The sequence below is a fragment of the Phoenix dactylifera genome, chromosome 3 (assembly GCF_051530095.1).
Source record: "Phoenix dactylifera cultivar Ajwa chromosome 3, Ajwa_hap1_PhDact_Kaust_v1.1, whole genome shotgun sequence".
In the NCBI taxonomy this organism is placed as follows: Eukaryota; Viridiplantae; Streptophyta; class Magnoliopsida; order Arecales; family Arecaceae; genus Phoenix; species Phoenix dactylifera.
This window is the reverse complement of record NC_143192.1, coordinates 51,576,654-51,594,554: the sequence shown is the minus strand read 5'-3', so window position 1 is coordinate 51,594,554 and position 17,901 is coordinate 51,576,654. Positions and strand designations below refer to the sequence as shown.

The window sequence follows — 17,901 nt, the reverse complement described above, 5'->3', positions numbered from 1 at the left end:
CAGACGGGCCGTGCCAGGCACGGCCCGTCTGGAGCCGTTGCGGGCCGTGCCAGGCACGGCCCGTCTGGAGCCGTTGCGGGCCGTGCCAGGCACGGCCCGTCTGGAGACGTTGCGGGCCGTGCCTGGCACGGCCCGTTACCGCCCGTTACGGGCCGTGCCCGGCACGGCCCGTGCCGTGCCGTGCCCGGCCCGGCCCACCAATAGAGGGGCCGGGGGCCGGGCCGGGCTTGCCTTCCGTGCCTCACGGGCCGTGCCAGGCACGGCCCGTTTAGAGTTTTGGCCCGGGGGGCCTGGGCCGGGCCGGCCCGGCACGGCCCGTTGCCCAACTCTGGTTTGAAGATTTGTTGACAGCAGAACTTTTAAAAATAGAACTTTTATAAAAAGTTGTTTGCTGTTTGATAACTACATTTACCATTTTAACATGTGTTTAGTAAACAAACTAACAAAGTACTTTTAGTATGACAAAATGACCATAATGAATATTACATAATATTATACAACAGAGCATAATAAAATATAATATATATTAATATATAAATATATGATATAGTATAATATTACTAATATAATATTATTATAATTTAGTAATATAATATTAAATTATTTAACATAACATATCAATGTATTATGATATAATGTAATATTATATTATATTTATAGGATAATACAATAATAAAGATAGAAAATATTATAATTATTAGCATAAATTAATTTTTCATAATATAATATAATATTAAACTATTTAACATAATTTATTAATGTATTATGATATAATGTAATATAATATTATACTTATAGTATAATGCAATAATAAAGGTATAAAATATTATAATAGTAAATTAATTTTTTACCCTCCTAATGATCATTTATCTCTGTAACAAATTTTCTAGCAAATTTCTAGGATTATAAAGAAACATTTTGTGTAATTGTTATATTTTATCATAGATATTTTGGTCAAAAAAACTTTTCGATCAGACCTAAAAGTCTTTTCTGGAAAGTTCCAAAATAGAGCTTCTTCCAAAAAGCTGTTTTTAGATTTCTGCAAAAGCTAAAACAACTTTTCGAAATTTTTACCAAACACTTCTATTTCATCTAAAAGTATTTTTAGAGAGCCAAAAAGTACTTTTTGGCCCTCCACAAGCTCCTTCAAATGGGGCCTTAATTTGTAACTGATAGATACTTTCATGAAAGGCTGTCATCATAATAATAATAATATTAAATTATTCCTTTAATTGAATAAATTCCATTTGATACTTTGTGCCTATCTGTTCTCTCAAAAAATGAACATTAAAATAATTGTTATAACATTTTCATAACAGCATATAAAGAAAAATAAAAGACAATAATATTACCCATGTTTCCATTCACTTAATGAAAAATTATCAGTTTTTACCGATACAAAGTATAATTTAAGAGAAAAATTTGTAAAAATTTGAAATTTGAAAAAAAAAATAATTTTATTTAACAAAGTATCATGCAAATAATCACTATTATTCCTACTATATAACAGCTATTATAATAATATAATGGTCAAATAAAGTTTGTTAGTTAAATACTCTTTTAACCGATGATCATCACGAGTCGCCATATCAAAAAAAAAAGTAGTGTTATCTGACAAATTACTGTTCATAACTTTCAATATTTATTTCTAGCTAATAAATTATTGTATGCAAAATATACTGATATTTTCTTTATTCTTGATACACTATGATCATTAACTTAATTATTGATAATTAAAAAGAAAGCTTGGATAGCTGAACTCCTTGATATTTCTTTTTCTGGCAATGGTTGTCTCGTGCAATTGTTTGAGTGCAACTTTGCAGGCTGAAACATGTATATAAGCTAATACTGAAAGAGAATGGTTCATCTCTTAGAAATTAAACATGCAAGTAAAAGAGCCAGAAGAGCCGACGATCGAGGTATTCACAAAATATATATTATTTACTTTACCTCAAAAAATAGTACCCACTTTTAAGCTAACCCTTCCCTCCCCTACCAAACCTATTATACTCAGCATATAAAAGCAATTGAGAGCCAAGAAAAGATGATAAACGCTTATTACTATTTAATTGGGCATTGCTTTAATGAACTTTCAACAAAAAGTTTTTAACAAATTCAGATGGCAAAAGCTGTAGTTTCCGGTGATGAAAAAATTCTAGCCAGTACAAATCAGATTCTTCAAAAGTCTTCAATTTAGCTGAAGTACTGAGAATTCAGATAAAACGATTGTAAGTGAAAAGTGAAATCTTTCTCTCTTGTATTAACCAAAAATCTATAAATCTATAAATTCTATGAACGGCCAATGTCCTAGCAGTTGTTTTGTTTTAAATTTGTGCTGTTGTAAAGAAACTATGTTTAGCAAATTACTCTAGCCCATTAGCTTTACTGATCTCTACCTCGTTTTATTTGACATCATTTTTCATCACCACTATTATGGAGAGATGCATGATGCAAAGACCTCAAAGGAAAAAAAAAGGAAAAAAAAAAAGAATGCCAGCTATTCAACTCTAGTAAGTCATATCAACGTGAATTTACCATTTTTTTTTTTTTTTTTGATAAACTCAGCTTCTTGCAACGCATGCCACTTCCTGTTCCGAAACAGAAGTCACTGAAGTCTCTCTTTTTTGTGTGTCTTTTATTGGGCTACAAACTGTTGGAGAAATTGTTGTCTAAAAATTGTTATATCAATATTTTATAAAAAAATAATTAACTAAAGTAAATTTAAAAGATTGAAAAGAGCTTATCTACACGAAGTATGTGATATGCATTGCCTTAAAAACATGATTTGCCTTCTATGTACGGATTTATGGCGATTTCGTTTTCAAGGTACAACAATTCGGTCTAGCCCGATCTTCCTCTAACGAGCACGATCGCTGGAAAGGCTTGACCTGACCGACTCCTTCAGATACCCTAAAAAAAATAAAAGATAAAACAGAAAGAAATAGCAGAAAGTTGAAAAATGAAAGATCTCTATCTGCGGAAGAAACTCTCGGAAGACAAAGTGCCAGTAAAAAAAAGAGAGAAAGAGATTGGATAAGGATTAATCTTGAGAAGTCTATTTATAGACTCTATCCGGAAGACCGAAGTGGCGCCATAGTTCCGATATGTAATATTTTGGAAATACCGTATCTTTTCGGAAACCAATATTCTCCTTCGAAAAATCACAACTTTAAACCAGGCATCTTATAAAAAGTATTTTTAAACTATTTAAAATAATTAAAATTTAGAAAATAAAAAAAATTATTTTTTTAAATAAAACTCCAACCCAAACCATATCCAGCTCAAATAAGCAAACAAATAATTATAGCAATGTTATAGCCTAAAATGACCATCTATAGGCATGTCTCATCGGTGGCAATGCAGTGATATGCAAATTTTCACAGTAAACAAACATTCGTCATCCTACTTCAACCCGTTGCCGAAAAACAGCGACGCCTTGATTCTTGAACAACAATTAGAGAGCGGAAAGAATCGGAATTTCAAATTTCATAAATTTATTTAAAAAAACGTTAAGCAGGGAAAGATTAGGCTCCAAGGGGAACTAGGAGTACCTCTTTGACGAATCGCTTTAAAACCTTGGGAAGATGGGAGGAGCGAGACTCGAGTGGGCCTCAGAGGCCAGGGCAAGGGCATGGCTAAGGAAGGCAGAGACAGCGGGGGCCCTGAGCTTCCGGAGGAGCATCATGGTGAGCCGCACCGCCCGCACGATCCAGGAACCAATCTCCTTTCAGATCAGAAACCAAACCAGAACCCAAAAATTTCTCTTTTTAGAACGCAAAAAATAGAATTAGAAGAAAGGGAGAAGGTTCTTTTCTTTAAAATTCCTTTCATCGTTAATTTATCGTAATCTTACGCTGAAGGCAGGAAGAAGCGGTGCCGGAGGACACGGAATTGGATGGAGCTAGGACCTCCTTCATCTCCACATCATTAGTCATCTTTTTCTTTTTCTTTTTCTTCCTTTTTCCTGATAAAAATCATCAGCAAATAGTGAAAGAAAAAAGAAGAATAAAACGCGCGAACGAAGAAATCGTGGATCAGATGATGGAGAAAGGAAACCGGGAAGCGAAATTAATTCGAAAGTATGGGATTGGGAGTAGCTCACGTCGATGCGAGGACACGAAGAGGACTGAACCAGGGATTGATCCCTCGAACGCAAGAATGCCTTTATTCTTCCTGAGACTAACCAAGACGGGCCGATTATTTCCAATATTTGTAATATTTTTTTAGTAAATAGGTTAAATTAAACCATTCGAGAATAAATATTATTCGTGGGAATCAAAAACTGAGAATTATGATTGTTTTTTGACGGTCACTTTTTAAACTACAAAGCATTTACCTTGGAATTTCCACTAATTTATCATACCAAAAATTATCAATTTGCTGTATAATTTTGTCGACCAGCTTGGCTTTCTGAGCAACAAAACTAACAGAACGAACAAATACATATGCACAGATGTATATCCTTCATCTATTATTAGTATGTATAACTTAAATGGCTACACAAGGCCATTGTTGCTATAGTGGGATAATGAGCCCTTTGCTTTAAATGTATGAGAGTGACAAGAGACTACTACATTAGTTCAAACATTAACAAAAAGAATTCATGGAAATAAAAAAATCTTAGTATTGATAGTTTAGCTAATAAAGGATCAGTGTATGCCATCAAAATTTTCTTGATCTTGAATCACAAGCATCAATCAAATACCTTATCCACTTAAAATAATCGGATGCATGATGAGTAAGGACAAATTTTATAAAATAATGAGATCAGATCACAACCATCTATCAAATTCTTATTCTTCTTGAATTAGTCACCATACATGGCATGTTGTTCATCGATTTGATCACCTATCAAGTAGTTTTACTTTCTTCTGATTCATCGATAAGAGCATAATTATTCATCAAATCCTCTTTCTTGTTGGATCAAAATTGTCATTACATGTGCTACTAAATAAATTCATTTGCCTAGCAAAGTAGATGTAAACTTTTAAAGACATTTCCATATCCATCAAGTTCACTATTTTTATTGTTCTTCTTGATTATTTAAAGGACGTAAGCAAAAGACTACTACGAGTCAAAAGTGCAAATTTTTATCAAGTTAGAAAAAGTTTTTCGTCGCCCTAACTTCACTCATTCTCGTGGCACAATGCCAAACACAAATGCTCATGCACAAGCGGATATCAGACAGCCTGCCAGGATTGCCCTTGTAAATAACTCAAGATATCAATTAACTAATGTCGATTAAGCATGCATATGTGATCGAATTCGAAACAATATAAATTCAGGGTCGTGGATTAGCCTACTGACGCCCTTATAACATTTAAATACCAATTAATCACTCTACTACACTTCCAATTACATTTTGACATAAAAGAACTCAATCGTAATAGTTTTAGAGCTTCCCGCAATCAAAATCAGCACTTGCTACGAGCAACCTAGACATTGTACCGGACAACCATCTGTCCCTTAGGAAACCCATGATTGCACCATTACTTTGTTGTATACGACCCAAGATATAAGCTGTGGCAATCAACTGAAAGCTCCTCCATCTCCTCTCCCTAGCATACTTCTCCAAGCCCTTCTTAATGTTGTCGTACTCTCCTTCAGCTCCTCCATTGTGCTCCCCTAGAAGGGCTTCACTCAAGCATCTGGCCAGAACAATGCTATCTTCAAGTGCCGAGCAGCCTCCTTGACCTATATCAGGGGTCATGGGATGGAATGCGTCACCGGCCACACAAGTATTTCCCTTGCTTATATTCCCCCAAAACAAAGAAAATGGCCACCTGTATCTCAGTGGAGCTGAGACCGGATCGCTGAGTTCGCTTATTTCTATGACATGTATAAATTCCTCAGGCACCTTGGAATGCTTCAACTTGCTTAACATACATTGTTTCATTTTCACTGCACTTTCTTCCACTTCCTTTTCTGTTAAATAAAAACAAACAAAAGAGTTAACATTTTCATATTGATAAAAAAAGAGGCTTGTAGGTATACAATGAGTAAAATTGATCTCTTGTTCTCTCTCATCACACTCTCTCATGCCTTATATATCTCTCTAAGAAATCCCTCTCTTCAGGACTCTCATGTGTGTTCCATCTCACATGCACCCTCTCTCTCTCTCTGATTCTCTTTTTCATTTTATCCCTCCCCATTCTCCCTCCCAAAACCCACACATGGGAACCCATTTTTTCTTTTTTCTTTTTTTCCTTTTTTTTTTTATAATGCCGAGCGAACCATACAGTTAACAAAGAATGAAGGAATACTTTTGGTTTCTCATTATTTGGTCTTTATTTTTTTTTTGTATTCATATATATTAATCTCTATCTTTCCATATTTATATAAAAATTCTTGCAAAGTTTTACATTTGTTAAAAACGACTCTTCCTCTAGTTTTCGCTGACCGAACCCTGGTTAATATTGACCAGGGTGTAAAATGGCCAATATATCATTATTTTAAGGGCAAGGGAGGCTTAGGCCTCTATCTCTTCTTACTTATTTTTCCATTTTCTTGTTTGAGGCTTAGCTGCTGGAGGATCAAAAGTGGAGAGACATAGGTTAAGGGGTCCATAATAAAAATAGCCAAAAGATATGTAATTAGCATTGTATAATATTTTGCTATCATCTAGTTGACTTAATCTGAAGACTTATAAGTAATTAATTACAAGATTTCATAGATTAAATGCAAATACAGGATAGGCACAAATGAATACATAAATTCAAAAGATATCAGGAACTAACTTGCAATTATTTTTTTTAATTTATAACTAGCTGAACCATAAATATTTGAAAATATCTATTTTACCCTTAATAATTTTAAGAGGTGAGATTTAATAGAAAGAACATTTACTATTTTAAAATCAGTATGGAAGCAGAACTTTAATAAGCAAAAATGAGTGTTGATTTATGTATATTTTTTCTAGCCTTTCAAGTCATGATAGGCTTTGTGAAGAAAAAGCATAAAATAACTAGCCTCAAAACCATTTTTTTTGGAATAAAACATAACACATCTTTCAAGCAATTAACTACCACATCAATGGTCCAAATTTTATGGCTTTACAATTAAGGAAGATGCTGAACTATTTTCCAATTACCTTAGCTAATCATAACGGGGCACTATATTTAATAAGCTTTCACTGTTATGTTCAATATTTAGGGTCCATGTTTGGGTGGAGGCGGAGCATTCCACAGTTCAGCATCATCTACTTTGACTACAAATATACACAATAGAATGCATGCAAACATAACAAAAGTTGTAGAGCCTACCTTGCTCAGAGGGAGTCCAAGTGAAAAACCAATAAACCATTCTCTCATTACAAGGCAATAAACCTGTACGAAAGCCTTCTCCAAAGTATTGCATGGCCTCAGGTTTGAAACCATGGCCATTTGGAAACTCAGCAAAACCTCTCGAAGCTGAACGCCCCGTAAATGCGGGTTTCTTTAGGCCCAACCATCTTGCTACCACTGAGTTCACTCCATCACAACCTATCAAGACCTATAACATGGAAAAAATAATAGAAATAGTTTCAAATAATTCTATTAACGACTTTAGAAAGTTTATATACCACATTGAAACATATTTTACATTACAAAACCATTTCATCCATGTTCTTTCCCTTTCAGAAATATACACACCTTAGTTTTGAGTGTGGAGCCATCTGCCAAATGCAGGAGCTTAAAGTAGCCATCCTCCTCAATTGCAGCAACTTTGGAAGAGTATCTAACCGTGCCAAGTGGTAACTCATTTTCTAAGGTTTCCAACAATATATTCCTCCTTAGACAGCGAACTTCACGCTCCCCACTGCATCATTTTTCAATTTTTTTAGATTAGAAAACATAGTTTATATAGGCAACCAAAAGATTCCACCAGAAAAGACTATAATTAAATTAATGGAACACATTACTTTCTCACAAGAAGATATTAATGAGACACCTCGCTAGTGGTTTCTAGCAAGAGACTGATATAGTCTTATTTGATCTACAAGTAATTATTGGATGATCTCATTACAATTATATCATATAACTGACAAGTATGTATTCAAAACACGAGGAATATAGGTTGTGTGCCGATTGAAGAGATTAACTTCAATCATCTGGTGGCTAAAGAATAATACAATGTGTGTAAAAAATTTGGTTCATGCATTGACACAATCTAAAAGCTCACATCTTCCCTCGTGCCATAAATGCCGAATTTGATGTTCTAGCTCCAGAAGCTGCGGAAGTAGCTGTCACTCTGCACACACAAGAACATTCATTAATTTATATTTATGTGTGTGTGTGTCTATATATATATATATATATATATATATATTGTTTTTCATATATGAATATATTAGGCATGAAAATGATAGGCATTTGTTAATTGATCAAGTTGCATAAATATTTTTCCATAATAAACTAGCAACATCTATACGTGTAGGAACTTGGATAAATCACACGTGCTAGTTTTAGTTATAAACTACAAAACTTTGCAATCACCTTGAGCCTACGTATATAAGCTATCTACAATTCTTTACTTTTTTAAATAGGATGCATATTCAACTAGTACAATTGGTAAAGTCAATAGAGACTAATTCGGTGATTGGGGTTTGAGTTATTCAACCAGAATCTTCTAATTAGTATGTGGCCCATGCACCATAGAATACTATGAATCCCTGGATGGCCTCCATCGGAGATGGACAGAAACAATGCATGCCATATATGACATGGCACATACTTGTGGACTGTCTTATTTGATAGTCATCCATTTTTTTGATAGCAGCCATCCATGGTTGCACACCACTTTGCAGTGCTGCATGAACACCGTAAAAGATCTGTGCTCTTAAATCATCCATCTTGTCCAATTGGAAATGGTTGCCTTACACATCTAAAGTGCTCCTAATTTCCAAACAAAAATGCGTGGATGGATGCACGAACAGAATCAAGAAAATATGCTGGATGTATCCCAGGTAATAGGAGATGTATTGGGACTTTGATTTCTTTACTTTTTGTTTCAACTCTCTCTCTCTCTCTCTCTCTCTCTCTCTCTCTCTCTCTCTCTCTCTGTGTGTGTGTGTGTGTGTGTGTGTGTGTGTGTGTGTGTGTGTGTGTGTGTGTAAATTGTATTTGAGCTTCAGTTAAATTGCATGTCTTCTCAATTAAAAGGATTCAGTTAAGAACCGAATAACACAAAAAAAAAAGTCATGTAACAGTTGACCACCACCCAATAGCTGAGATACGAAATCAATAATAAGAGAGAGAAAGGGTACTGCTGCTGCTTACCCTTGTAAGCGGACATGACTCTGCCGGAGAGAGTCCCCCACCCCAAGCGCATCCAGTGCTCTCCAACCATTGGTCCATATGGAGAGCCCGAAACCCGCCGCCCTCAGCGACTCGGACGACTCCAACACCAAGCTCCTCACTCCCTTCCTGCATCCATCTCTCAATCCACAATGAAATTTTCCCCTTCTTCCCAAGAGCAATTCATAGAAGATAATAATGTCACCACATAAAAACCAGCGTGTTATTGTTAATTAGTACATACGTATGGAGTCCCAAAGCTGTTGCGAGCCCCGCTATTCCGGCGCCGATGATCACGACATCCTCGATGGCCTCCATTTGATGCAAGCTATGAATTAGAGGCAGAGATTAAAGGTGGGGGCAGGCGAGGCGAGGAAAAGAATACTTATAGCTGGGAGAGGAGAGAGAGAGAGAGAGAGAGAGAGAGAGAGAGAGTTGGGACTCTCCTGAGGTCATCGCTGAAGTACTCTTAGTCATGCTCCCTGTAACGTGGAGCCCAACGTTGAATCCAATAATATTTTCCACTGCAGCAGCCAAGAACCTGGCTCAAAAAGTTTGATGCGACTAGGTCACTTCTCGGATCAAGTAAAGTAACCCGAAGGTACTTGATTACAGAATTCGATTTATGGCATTTTTTTTTTGGTAGATTTGTTAAAAAAAAAATTCAGAAAATTTGAATAATAGGGCAACTCTATTCAATAAGGAGGGAGGTATAGAATTGGATGCTTCTCCTCTTTCAGTGTAAAAAGAGCTATCAGAATCAGACAATATTTCTTAAGGCTGATCATCTTGCATCTTGGAAAAAACAAAATATGATAAACAAGAACTCAGTAAAAAAGATTCTTTAGAAAATATTTTTAGTATATTTATTTTAATAGAACAAGGCTTTGCTTCAACTTCTAAATTAATATTTGATTTTGGATAACTCTCACCATCTCTTCTTATTTTTTTTTGAAACCAGGAGGAACGAATTCCTTCTTACCATGTATCCATCCCACTCTATTTAGATAGAAGCTTAGACCTCCAAGAAGACTGAACCATTCAAACAATCGAGAAATAACTAATCTAGATTAAAAGAAGGGTGTTGCCATCCAAAATTAAATCCATGACCGATTGCTTCTGAGTGTAAGAGCAGATGTCATGAGGGCAAGATGGGAAGAGATTATAAAACACCTATACCATTGTGTCACATGAAAAGATAATTGTTTTGTATATTATTATAAATAGTTAGATGTCATAAAATTTTATATATTATAATTTTTTGAGGGATGTTTCGATTTTTTTCCCCCTCTTTCTCTCAACGAAAATATATGTGCACAAGGAGGCAAGGAAAGTACCGGCGTGGGGCCTTACCGAGAAAAAAATGGAAGTTTCATCGTCACAGTGATTCATCAAATTTAAGTTAATTTGATCACCAACCGGTTGCCATCTGTGGCGGAAGCGCATGACGTAGCATCTTACGTCTTACTTAGTTGGATATGATTATTTTAATTTGATCACCAACCAGTTGCCATGTGCTCTTAAATAAAGGCATTGGACTTCAACTGTTGCGGAATCGCATGACGTAGCATCCTACGTCTTACGTAGTTAAATTTGATTATTTTAGTTAAAGGCCTATGGGCATGCCCGTACCGTCCAAAAAAAGAAAAAAAAAAACATATGGCTTGTCAGCCAACCCTATTCGAGTAAAAGCCTGCTTTGCTCGACCAGAGGTCCAAGAAGGCTGCTATCTTAACTTGTACCTGAAGGACCATCCTCCAAGAGACACCACCATAAAGGCCGCCATCAAGATATAATTATTATAAAATTTTCCCTTTAATTGAATACGTTCCTTTCGATACTTTGTGCCTATCGGTTCTCTCAAAAAAAGAACAGTAAAATTATTGTTATAACATTTTCATAACAGCATATAAATAAAAGCAAAAGACAATGATAGTGCCCATGTCACCATTCACTAAATGAAAAATTATCAGTTTTTAGAAATACAAAGTATAATTTAAGAGAAAAATTGGTAAAAATTTCAAATTTGAAAACAAAAAATAATTTTATTTAACAAAGTATCATGCAAATAATCACTATTATTTCTACTACATAGAAGCTATTATAATAATATAATGGTCAGATAAAGTTTGTTAGTTAAATACTCTTTTAGATGATGATCATTACGAGTCGCTATATCAAAAAAAAAAAAAAAATGGTGTCATCCAACAAATTACTGTTCACGACTTTCAATATTTCTTTCTAACTAATAAATTATTTTATTCAAAATATACTAATATGTTCGTTATTCTAAGATACTCATTGATCATTAACTTAATTATTGATGATTAAAAAGCAAGCTTGGATAACTGGACTCCTTGAAATAACTTTTTTGGCAATGGTTGTCTCATGTAATTGTTTGAGTGCAACTTTGCAGGCTGAATCATGCATATAAGCTAATACTGAAAGAGGATGGTTCATCTCTTAGAAAAAAACATGCAAGTAAAAGAGCCAGAAGAGTCGGCGATCCAGGTATCCTTTTACAGGCCGGTCATTCAGTTCGTGAAGCTCTGAACTGCCATTCTCCAAGGCCTTGGCACCTCGCCTTCCGAACTACTTAAGACTTGTCTTGGCACATCAATGGAATAACTTTAAAACAGAACTAGTATACGGGCATCTGTTGTCACAAGTTAGGAAGAAGAATTATTAGAAATATTTTTTTATCTGTGAACAGTTTTAGTGGATAAAATTTAGAAAAGGTAGGATCAAGAGAGGGGAGGGAGATTATATTTATTTTTCATAGAAGTGCAAAGTTGACAATGTCAAAAATCAAACTGCAGGCTCTTTTAATCATGAGTATAGATTTGTAACCGCAACCTACTTTTGACATTAAATTTTATATAAAACTTATCCCCTAGGACGCTTATAACGACATTATTACTTTGTTGTACAAAGCCCAATATATAAGCAACAGCAACAAGTTCAGACCTCATCTCCTATCCTTGGCATACTTCTGTAAAGCCACCTTGATTGTATTATTTTCTACCTTTTCTTCTTCATCGGTTTCATCTTAAACCAAGCACCTAAACAAAACAACGCCATCTTCAAGTGTTGCACAACTTCCTTGGCCTAGATCAGGAATCATAGGATGAAGTGCGTCTCTAGCGACACAAGCATTTCCCTTCCTAATATTCCCCCAAAGCAACTGAAATGCACACCTATATCTCAATGGAAAAGATATCATATCACTCGATTCACTCTTTTCTATGATTTGTATTGCTTCTTTAGGCACATTTGCAAGCTTCATCATGCTATCCATAAATTCTCATCTCATTTAGACAACTACAATCCAGCAAATAATAAAGCCTACCTTTAGCGGAGGAAGTCCATGTGAAAAACCAGCAAAAGCCTCTCTCGCTGCATTGTTCCAAGCCTCATCTGAACCTCCTCCGAAGTACTCTGAAATCAGTGGCTTGAAACCATGGCCATTTGGAAACTCAGCAAAACCTCTAGAAGCAGAACGCCCAGATAAGGATGGTTTCTTCAGTCCCAACCATTTTGCTACCACTGAATTTACTCCATCACACCCTATCAACACCTATTACAATAACATACAGAAAAACAAGCTAATTAGTATACTTCATAACCTCAGTAGAACTGCCAAAGGTAATGCGCAAGTTACATGGTTATTTTAATTGCAAATATGCCAGTTATCTGTTTTTTTTTTCTTTTAGATCTATGTAATTACCTGCGTTTTGAGCGTCTGCCCATCTGCTAAATGCAAAAGCATATAGTAGCCATCCTCCTTGATTCGATGATCTTTGAGGAGTACCTGATCGTGCCAAGTGAACTTCACACTCCCCACTGCAACAAAGGTTTACTTTGAAAATGAGCATTTCTGAATACGTGACTCACCTAGTGCACCATTCAAGAAAGAAATCTCAATATGTATATGACACAAATAAGGTGATGCTGGTCCCTGATGTTCTTTTTCTTCTTCTTTTTTGCTTTGAAGAAAAACAAATAAGGTGAAATTGCTAACATCCAAGATCAAAACCACCCACACTCACATTATTGGTGCCTTGATCACTTTCAGCTTGTACCATATGTCGTCTATCTAGATTGTGAACAAATGACAAATCTCAGAATCTTGCATAAATTGCACCCAGGCCTGCATTTGGAATAAATTTTATACTACACAACAGACATGATTTACCCAGACATGATTTGAGAGAGTGGCTAATAATGTGATGATGCTGCCGGAGAGAGTCACCTACCCCTAACGCATCGGTCCATGTGGCGAATGTGAAGCCTGTGGTCCTCAACACTCTGAGGACTCCAAGACCAAGCTCTTCACTCCTTTCCTCAAACAATCTCTTATCTATCGCCATTTACTCCTCAGGAAGCAGAAGGATATTGTATTTCTTAGTCGTATGTTTAGGAATGCGTTTATCTATGGAGTCCCAGTGTCGTTGCAAGGCCTGCTAATCCAGCACCAACGATTACCACATCCTCCACAGCAACCTCCATAGGTAACAAAATGAAGGGGGATTGTGTCTACGTGTGCACAAATGGTGGGCCTCAAACAACGTGTTATCTTACGTAATATCAGTCACAGCTCATGGGAGGCCATTGAAGATTCATGCTATATGAATGTAAGAGTGGGAGTCGTTATCTAACCAAAGGAATTAGGCCGAGTTTCCAAGTTCGACCGTGGACAAGAATGTCCACAGCATGGTCAACCCAATGAAGAATATGATCGATCCAGGTCGGAGCAAGCAATCGTCAACTCAATAGCCAATAGTGATTACCACCGAGAAATCAGTCAATCCAACTGGATTCCACGAGAAAATATTGGCTTAACCAATTCATCTTTTCTCCAAAAGTTATTTGGTTCTGTCGAACCTTGAAGGAAGGACCAAGGACAGAGATTTGATGGTACAAACACAAGAATATATAGACCAAAAGAACGACACTTTTTCTAGAACTGATCCCTAAAGCGTGGGTTGTAGCTTAAATAACAAGAAAACAACAGAAACTAATACAAGAATTTGCTCAGGCCAGATGTCAAAAACAACAATTCCATGGAGCCATCCTCTAGAATGCAAATAAATTGTCAAGAAAGATGAGCATATAAAACATCCAAACAGACAAGTTGAAGACACATACCTCCATCATAGTCAAATTCAGCCAGTGGGTTCAACTCATCCTTAGGTAAAGGAGGTTGAACGAAAGCATCATGCTCATTTAAGAAAAAATGTATAGCTATCCATTGGTGCAGCTGTTCATGGTTACATCATAAGAGCCACATAACCACTGCTGGACACCTTTAAAAAATCAGATAGGCCCGTATATGGCACTACCGTCACATCACCATCACCTTTATAATCAAATATAATTTATGTGGCGGAGTAGAGGTAAGAAAAAGAAAATGAGAAAACAGGTATTTTTTCTCCAAGATTGAAAGCTAATTCTATCCAGATTGACAGTATGTGCATATCCCAACATCTTAATCAAGACTTGCTTGCTAATGCACATGGAAATTAACCATTTCTGACCTATATCTTTTTTGTAGGAAAACTTTATCTATCATGTTAGTCCACATTTGCAGATTGAGACAAAATTATGCAAGAAAATATGAGAGAAGGCATCAAACAAAAATATGATGAACAATGCTAAGACCTCATTAGCATTAGCCAACACTTATGATTCATAGGGAGGGTGGGCAATGCACAACGCTATTGCCATTGCGGGGTCTGGGAAGGTTAGATATATGCTGCATCACCTCCACATATAAAAGGCTGTTTTTGTGTTTCGAACCCGTGACTTTTAAGTCACAATTGAGCAACCTTACCATTGCACTAGAGCTCACTCTCTAGAATTTATGATTTAAACTGACATGTATTCACAAAAATATGCATTATTCACCTTACCTCAATAAATAGTATCCACTTTTAAGCTAACCCTCCCCTCCCCTACCAAACCTATTACAGTCAGCATATAAAAGCATTTGAGAGCCAAGAAAAGGATGATAAAAGCTTATCACTATTTAAATGGGCATTGCTTTAATGAGTTTTCAACAAAAAGTTTTTAACAAATTCCAATGGAAAAAGCTGTTGTTTCCAGTGATTAAAAAATTCTAGCTACTATAAATCAGATTTTTACAGAAGTGTTCAGTTTAGCTGCAGTGCTTGAGAGTTCAGGTAAAATGATTGTAAATGAAAGGTACAATCTTCCTCCCTTGTAGTAACCAAAAATCTAAAAATCTATAAATTCTTTGAATGGTCAATGTCCTAGCAGTTGTGTTGTTTTAAATATACTATGTTTAGCAAATTACTCCTACCCCATTAGCTTTAGGGATCTACCTCAATTTATTTGACATCATTTTTCATCACCACTATTATGGAGAGATGTCTGACGCAAAGACCTCAAAGGAAAAATATAAAGAATGTCCACGGTTCAACTCTAGTAAGTCATATCAACGTGAATTTACCATTTTTTTTTATAAACTCAGCTTCTTGCAACACATGCCACTCCCTGTTCCGAAACAAAAGTGGCTAAAGTCTCTCTTTTGTGTGCGTGACTTGGATTCGGCTACAAATCGTATCAAGCACAAATAAGCAAATAAAAAATCATATCAATGTTGTAGTCTAAAAAGACCATCCATTAACATGTCTCGGGAGCAGCAATGCATGATATGCAAATTTTCACTGCAAACAAATATTTGTCATCCTATTAAATCCGTTGCCCAAACACAGCGACACCTTGATTCTTGAACAACAATCAGAATTTCAAATTTCATAAATTTATTTAAAAAGCATTAAGCAAGGCGATGCCATAAGCGGAACTAAGAGTGCCTCTGTGACGAATCGCTTTATACCTTGTGAATATAGGAGGAGAGCCTCGTGTGGGCCTCAGAACCCGGGGCAAGGGCATAGCTAAGGAAGGCATAGACCACGGGCTCCCTGATCTTCCGGCGGAGCATTATGGTTAGCCGCACCTTTTTGGCATATGCGCCGGTCTCGATCAAGGAAGCAATCACCTTCATATCTGAAACCAAACCAGAACCCAAAAATTTCTCTTTTAAGACCAAAAAATCGCAAAAATAGATAGAATTTTAGAGAATTAGAAGGGAAAAAGGGTTCTCTTCTTTAAAATTTATCGTAATCTTACGCCGAAAGGGTGGAAGAAGTGGTGACGAATGGAGCTTGAACCTCCTTCATCTCCACATCATTAGTCATCTTTTTCTTTTCTTTTTCTTCCATTTTTCCAGATAAAAATCGAGAATAAAACGCGCAAACGAAGGAATCATGGATCCACTGATGGAGAAAAGAAACAAGGGCAGCGAAATTAATTCGAAAGTATGGGATTGGGTGTAGCTTACGTCGATGCGAGGACACGAAGAGGAGGACTGAACTAGGGTTTGGTCCCTCGATCGCAAGAATGCCATTTTTCTTTGTCGCTTTCCTCGGTCTTCTTGAGCTCGCCCATTTGGGGAAGTTTTTGGGGGAGCCAAAAAAAAAATACTTTTTTACTTTTTCAAAAGTATATTTAAATAAAATAAAAATATTTGATAAAAATTTTAAAAAACTATTTTAGCTTTTTTTAAAAAAATAAAAATAGATTTTGAAAAAACTCTATTTTGAAATTTTTCAAAAAAATATTTTTAAATTCAATCAAAAAGCTATTTTTTACCAAAATATTCATAATAAAATATAATATTTCGGCTCTTTAATAATTATTTAATTAGTTTTATTATCTAGCTAAAAAATTTATTATATTATAAAAAATTAATACTAATAATTATAATATTTTATATTTTTATTATTATATTATAATAAAAATTTTCAAACTAATAGCCAATTTTATACCTTTACAATTTATGGGTCAAGTGTTTCCGGGACGGGTAAGATTAACCATCTGGCCTCGTTAAGGGTTCAAAAGCCAAGCCCAAGGTAAGGATAGGCGAATCAAGTCAACCGATTTCAGAGACTAATCAAGACGGGTTGATTATTTCCATTATTTATAATTTTTTTTTTGATAAATTGGATAAATCAAACCATTCCAGCATAAATACACCCATAGAAATTAGAAAATAAAATATTCAAAAATTAAAAATCATGAATGTTTTTAAGGGTTTTCTTTTAAAATACGAAGCATTTATTTTGAAATATCCACTTATTTATCATACCAAATATTATCAATTTGATGCATAATTTTGCCGAGTAGCTTGGCTTCTTGAGCAACAAAACTAATAGAATAAATAAGTACATACACACGGATGTATATCCTGCATCTGTTGTTTAGTCTGTATAACTCAAATGGCTGCACAAGGCCATTGATGCTATAGTGGGGCAATGAGACCCTTGCTTTACATGTATTTAATGAATGAGAGAGAGTGCCCAAAGAAAGCCCCGGCTATCTTTATAAATTCTTACAAGGGTCATGATCGACCTAAAAGGATGTGATTGCAAAATTTTTGGAAAAAGTTTGTGCTTCTTCGGATGAAAAAGGGTGAGACTATTATGGATTATTTTTTGCAACCGCAAGCTATTAATCAAATAAAAACTAATAGCGAAAATGTAAACGATGTTCACATTTCTTCGAAGCCTAACAGTACATTTTGAGTATGTGGGGGCAGTGGAGG

The 17,901-nt window shown here is 35.7% G+C and overlaps 2 protein-coding genes and 1 long non-coding RNA gene across 10 annotated transcripts; all 3 read right to left on the bottom strand.

Annotated features, from left to right (window-relative positions):
- Positions 1 to 1,064: 1,064 nt before the first annotated feature.
- On the bottom strand, positions 1,065 to 4,473 carry LOC148714441 (uncharacterized). Of its 2 annotated transcripts, XR_016399982.1 has the most exons (3): positions 4,103 to 4,471; positions 3,552 to 3,964; positions 1,065 to 2,910 (listed from the first exon to the last, which is right to left on the bottom strand). It is a non-coding gene; the product is annotated as an uncharacterized LOC148714441 (long non-coding RNA). The 2 variants fall into 2 exon arrangements; XR_015976652.2 differs by lacking the exon at positions 1,065 to 2,910 and having other exon boundaries at positions 3,470 to 3,964; positions 4,103 to 4,473.
- A 750-nt stretch (positions 4,474 to 5,223) lies between these two features.
- Positions 5,224 to 16,770, bottom strand: LOC103719582 (monooxygenase 2-like). 7 transcript variants are annotated; one of them, XM_088718987.2, is made up of 10 exons: positions 16,639 to 16,770; positions 16,135 to 16,304; positions 13,003 to 13,118; positions 12,625 to 12,852; positions 9,520 to 9,816; positions 9,258 to 9,404; positions 8,161 to 8,229; positions 7,632 to 7,797; positions 7,263 to 7,491; positions 5,224 to 5,925 (listed from the first exon to the last, which is right to left on the bottom strand). In XM_088718987.2, exons 5-10 carry the CDS (start codon positions 9,591 to 9,593, stop codon positions 5,393 to 5,395), a joined length of 1,218 nt encoding a protein of 405 aa, XP_088575113.2. In that variant the 5' UTR covers positions 9,594 to 9,816; positions 12,625 to 12,852; positions 13,003 to 13,118; positions 16,135 to 16,304; positions 16,639 to 16,770; the 3' UTR covers positions 5,224 to 5,392. The 7 variants fall into 7 exon arrangements, with proteins under 7 accessions (XP_088575113.2, XP_038974090.3, XP_089785893.1 ...); XM_039118162.3 differs by having other exon boundaries at positions 16,428 to 16,746; XM_089929767.1 differs by lacking the exons at positions 16,135 to 16,304; positions 16,639 to 16,770 and adding exons at positions 13,325 to 13,371; positions 14,424 to 16,089.
- Positions 12,325 to 13,645, bottom strand: LOC108511726 (monooxygenase 2-like). Its single transcript, XM_039115893.3, has 5 exons — positions 13,471 to 13,645; positions 13,297 to 13,371; positions 13,003 to 13,118; positions 12,625 to 12,852; positions 12,325 to 12,459 (listed from the first exon to the last, which is right to left on the bottom strand). The coding sequence occupies exons 1-5, from the start codon at positions 13,643 to 13,645 to the stop codon at positions 12,325 to 12,327; spliced, it is 729 nt and encodes a 242-aa protein (XP_038971821.3).
- Positions 16,771 to 17,901: the final 1,131 nt, after the last annotated feature.

What these genes read in the sequence shown, in the direction of transcription:
- LOC103719582 (XM_088718987.2), bottom strand. Translation starts at nt 9,593, where the DNA reads ATGGAGGCCATCGAGGATGTCGTGATCATCGGCGCCGGAATAGCGGGG. An exon ending in ACAGCTTTGGGACTCCATAC is followed by an intron (nt 9,405 to 9,519) that starts GTATGTACTAAT and finishes AGATGGATGCAG; the next exon opens with GAAGGGAGTGAGGAGCTTGG. An exon ending in TTGGACTCCCTCTGAGCAAG is followed by an intron (nt 5,926 to 7,262) that starts GTAGGCTCTACA and finishes TTTATTTAACAG; the next exon opens with AAAAGGAAGTGGAAGAAAGT.
- LOC108511726 (XM_039115893.3), bottom strand. Translation starts at nt 13,645, where the DNA reads ATGGCGATAGATAAGAGATTGTTTGAGGAAAGGAGTGAAGAGCTTGGT. An exon ending in GGGTGGTTTTGATCTTGGAT is followed by an intron (nt 13,119 to 13,296) that starts GTTAGCAATTTC and finishes CCTTTGTTGCAG; the next exon opens with TGGGGAGTGTGAAGTTCACT. An exon ending in ATGGACTTCCTCCGCTAAAG is followed by an intron (nt 12,460 to 12,624) that starts GTAGGCTTTATT and finishes TGTGCATTTCAG; the next exon opens with TTGCTTTGGGGGAATATTAG.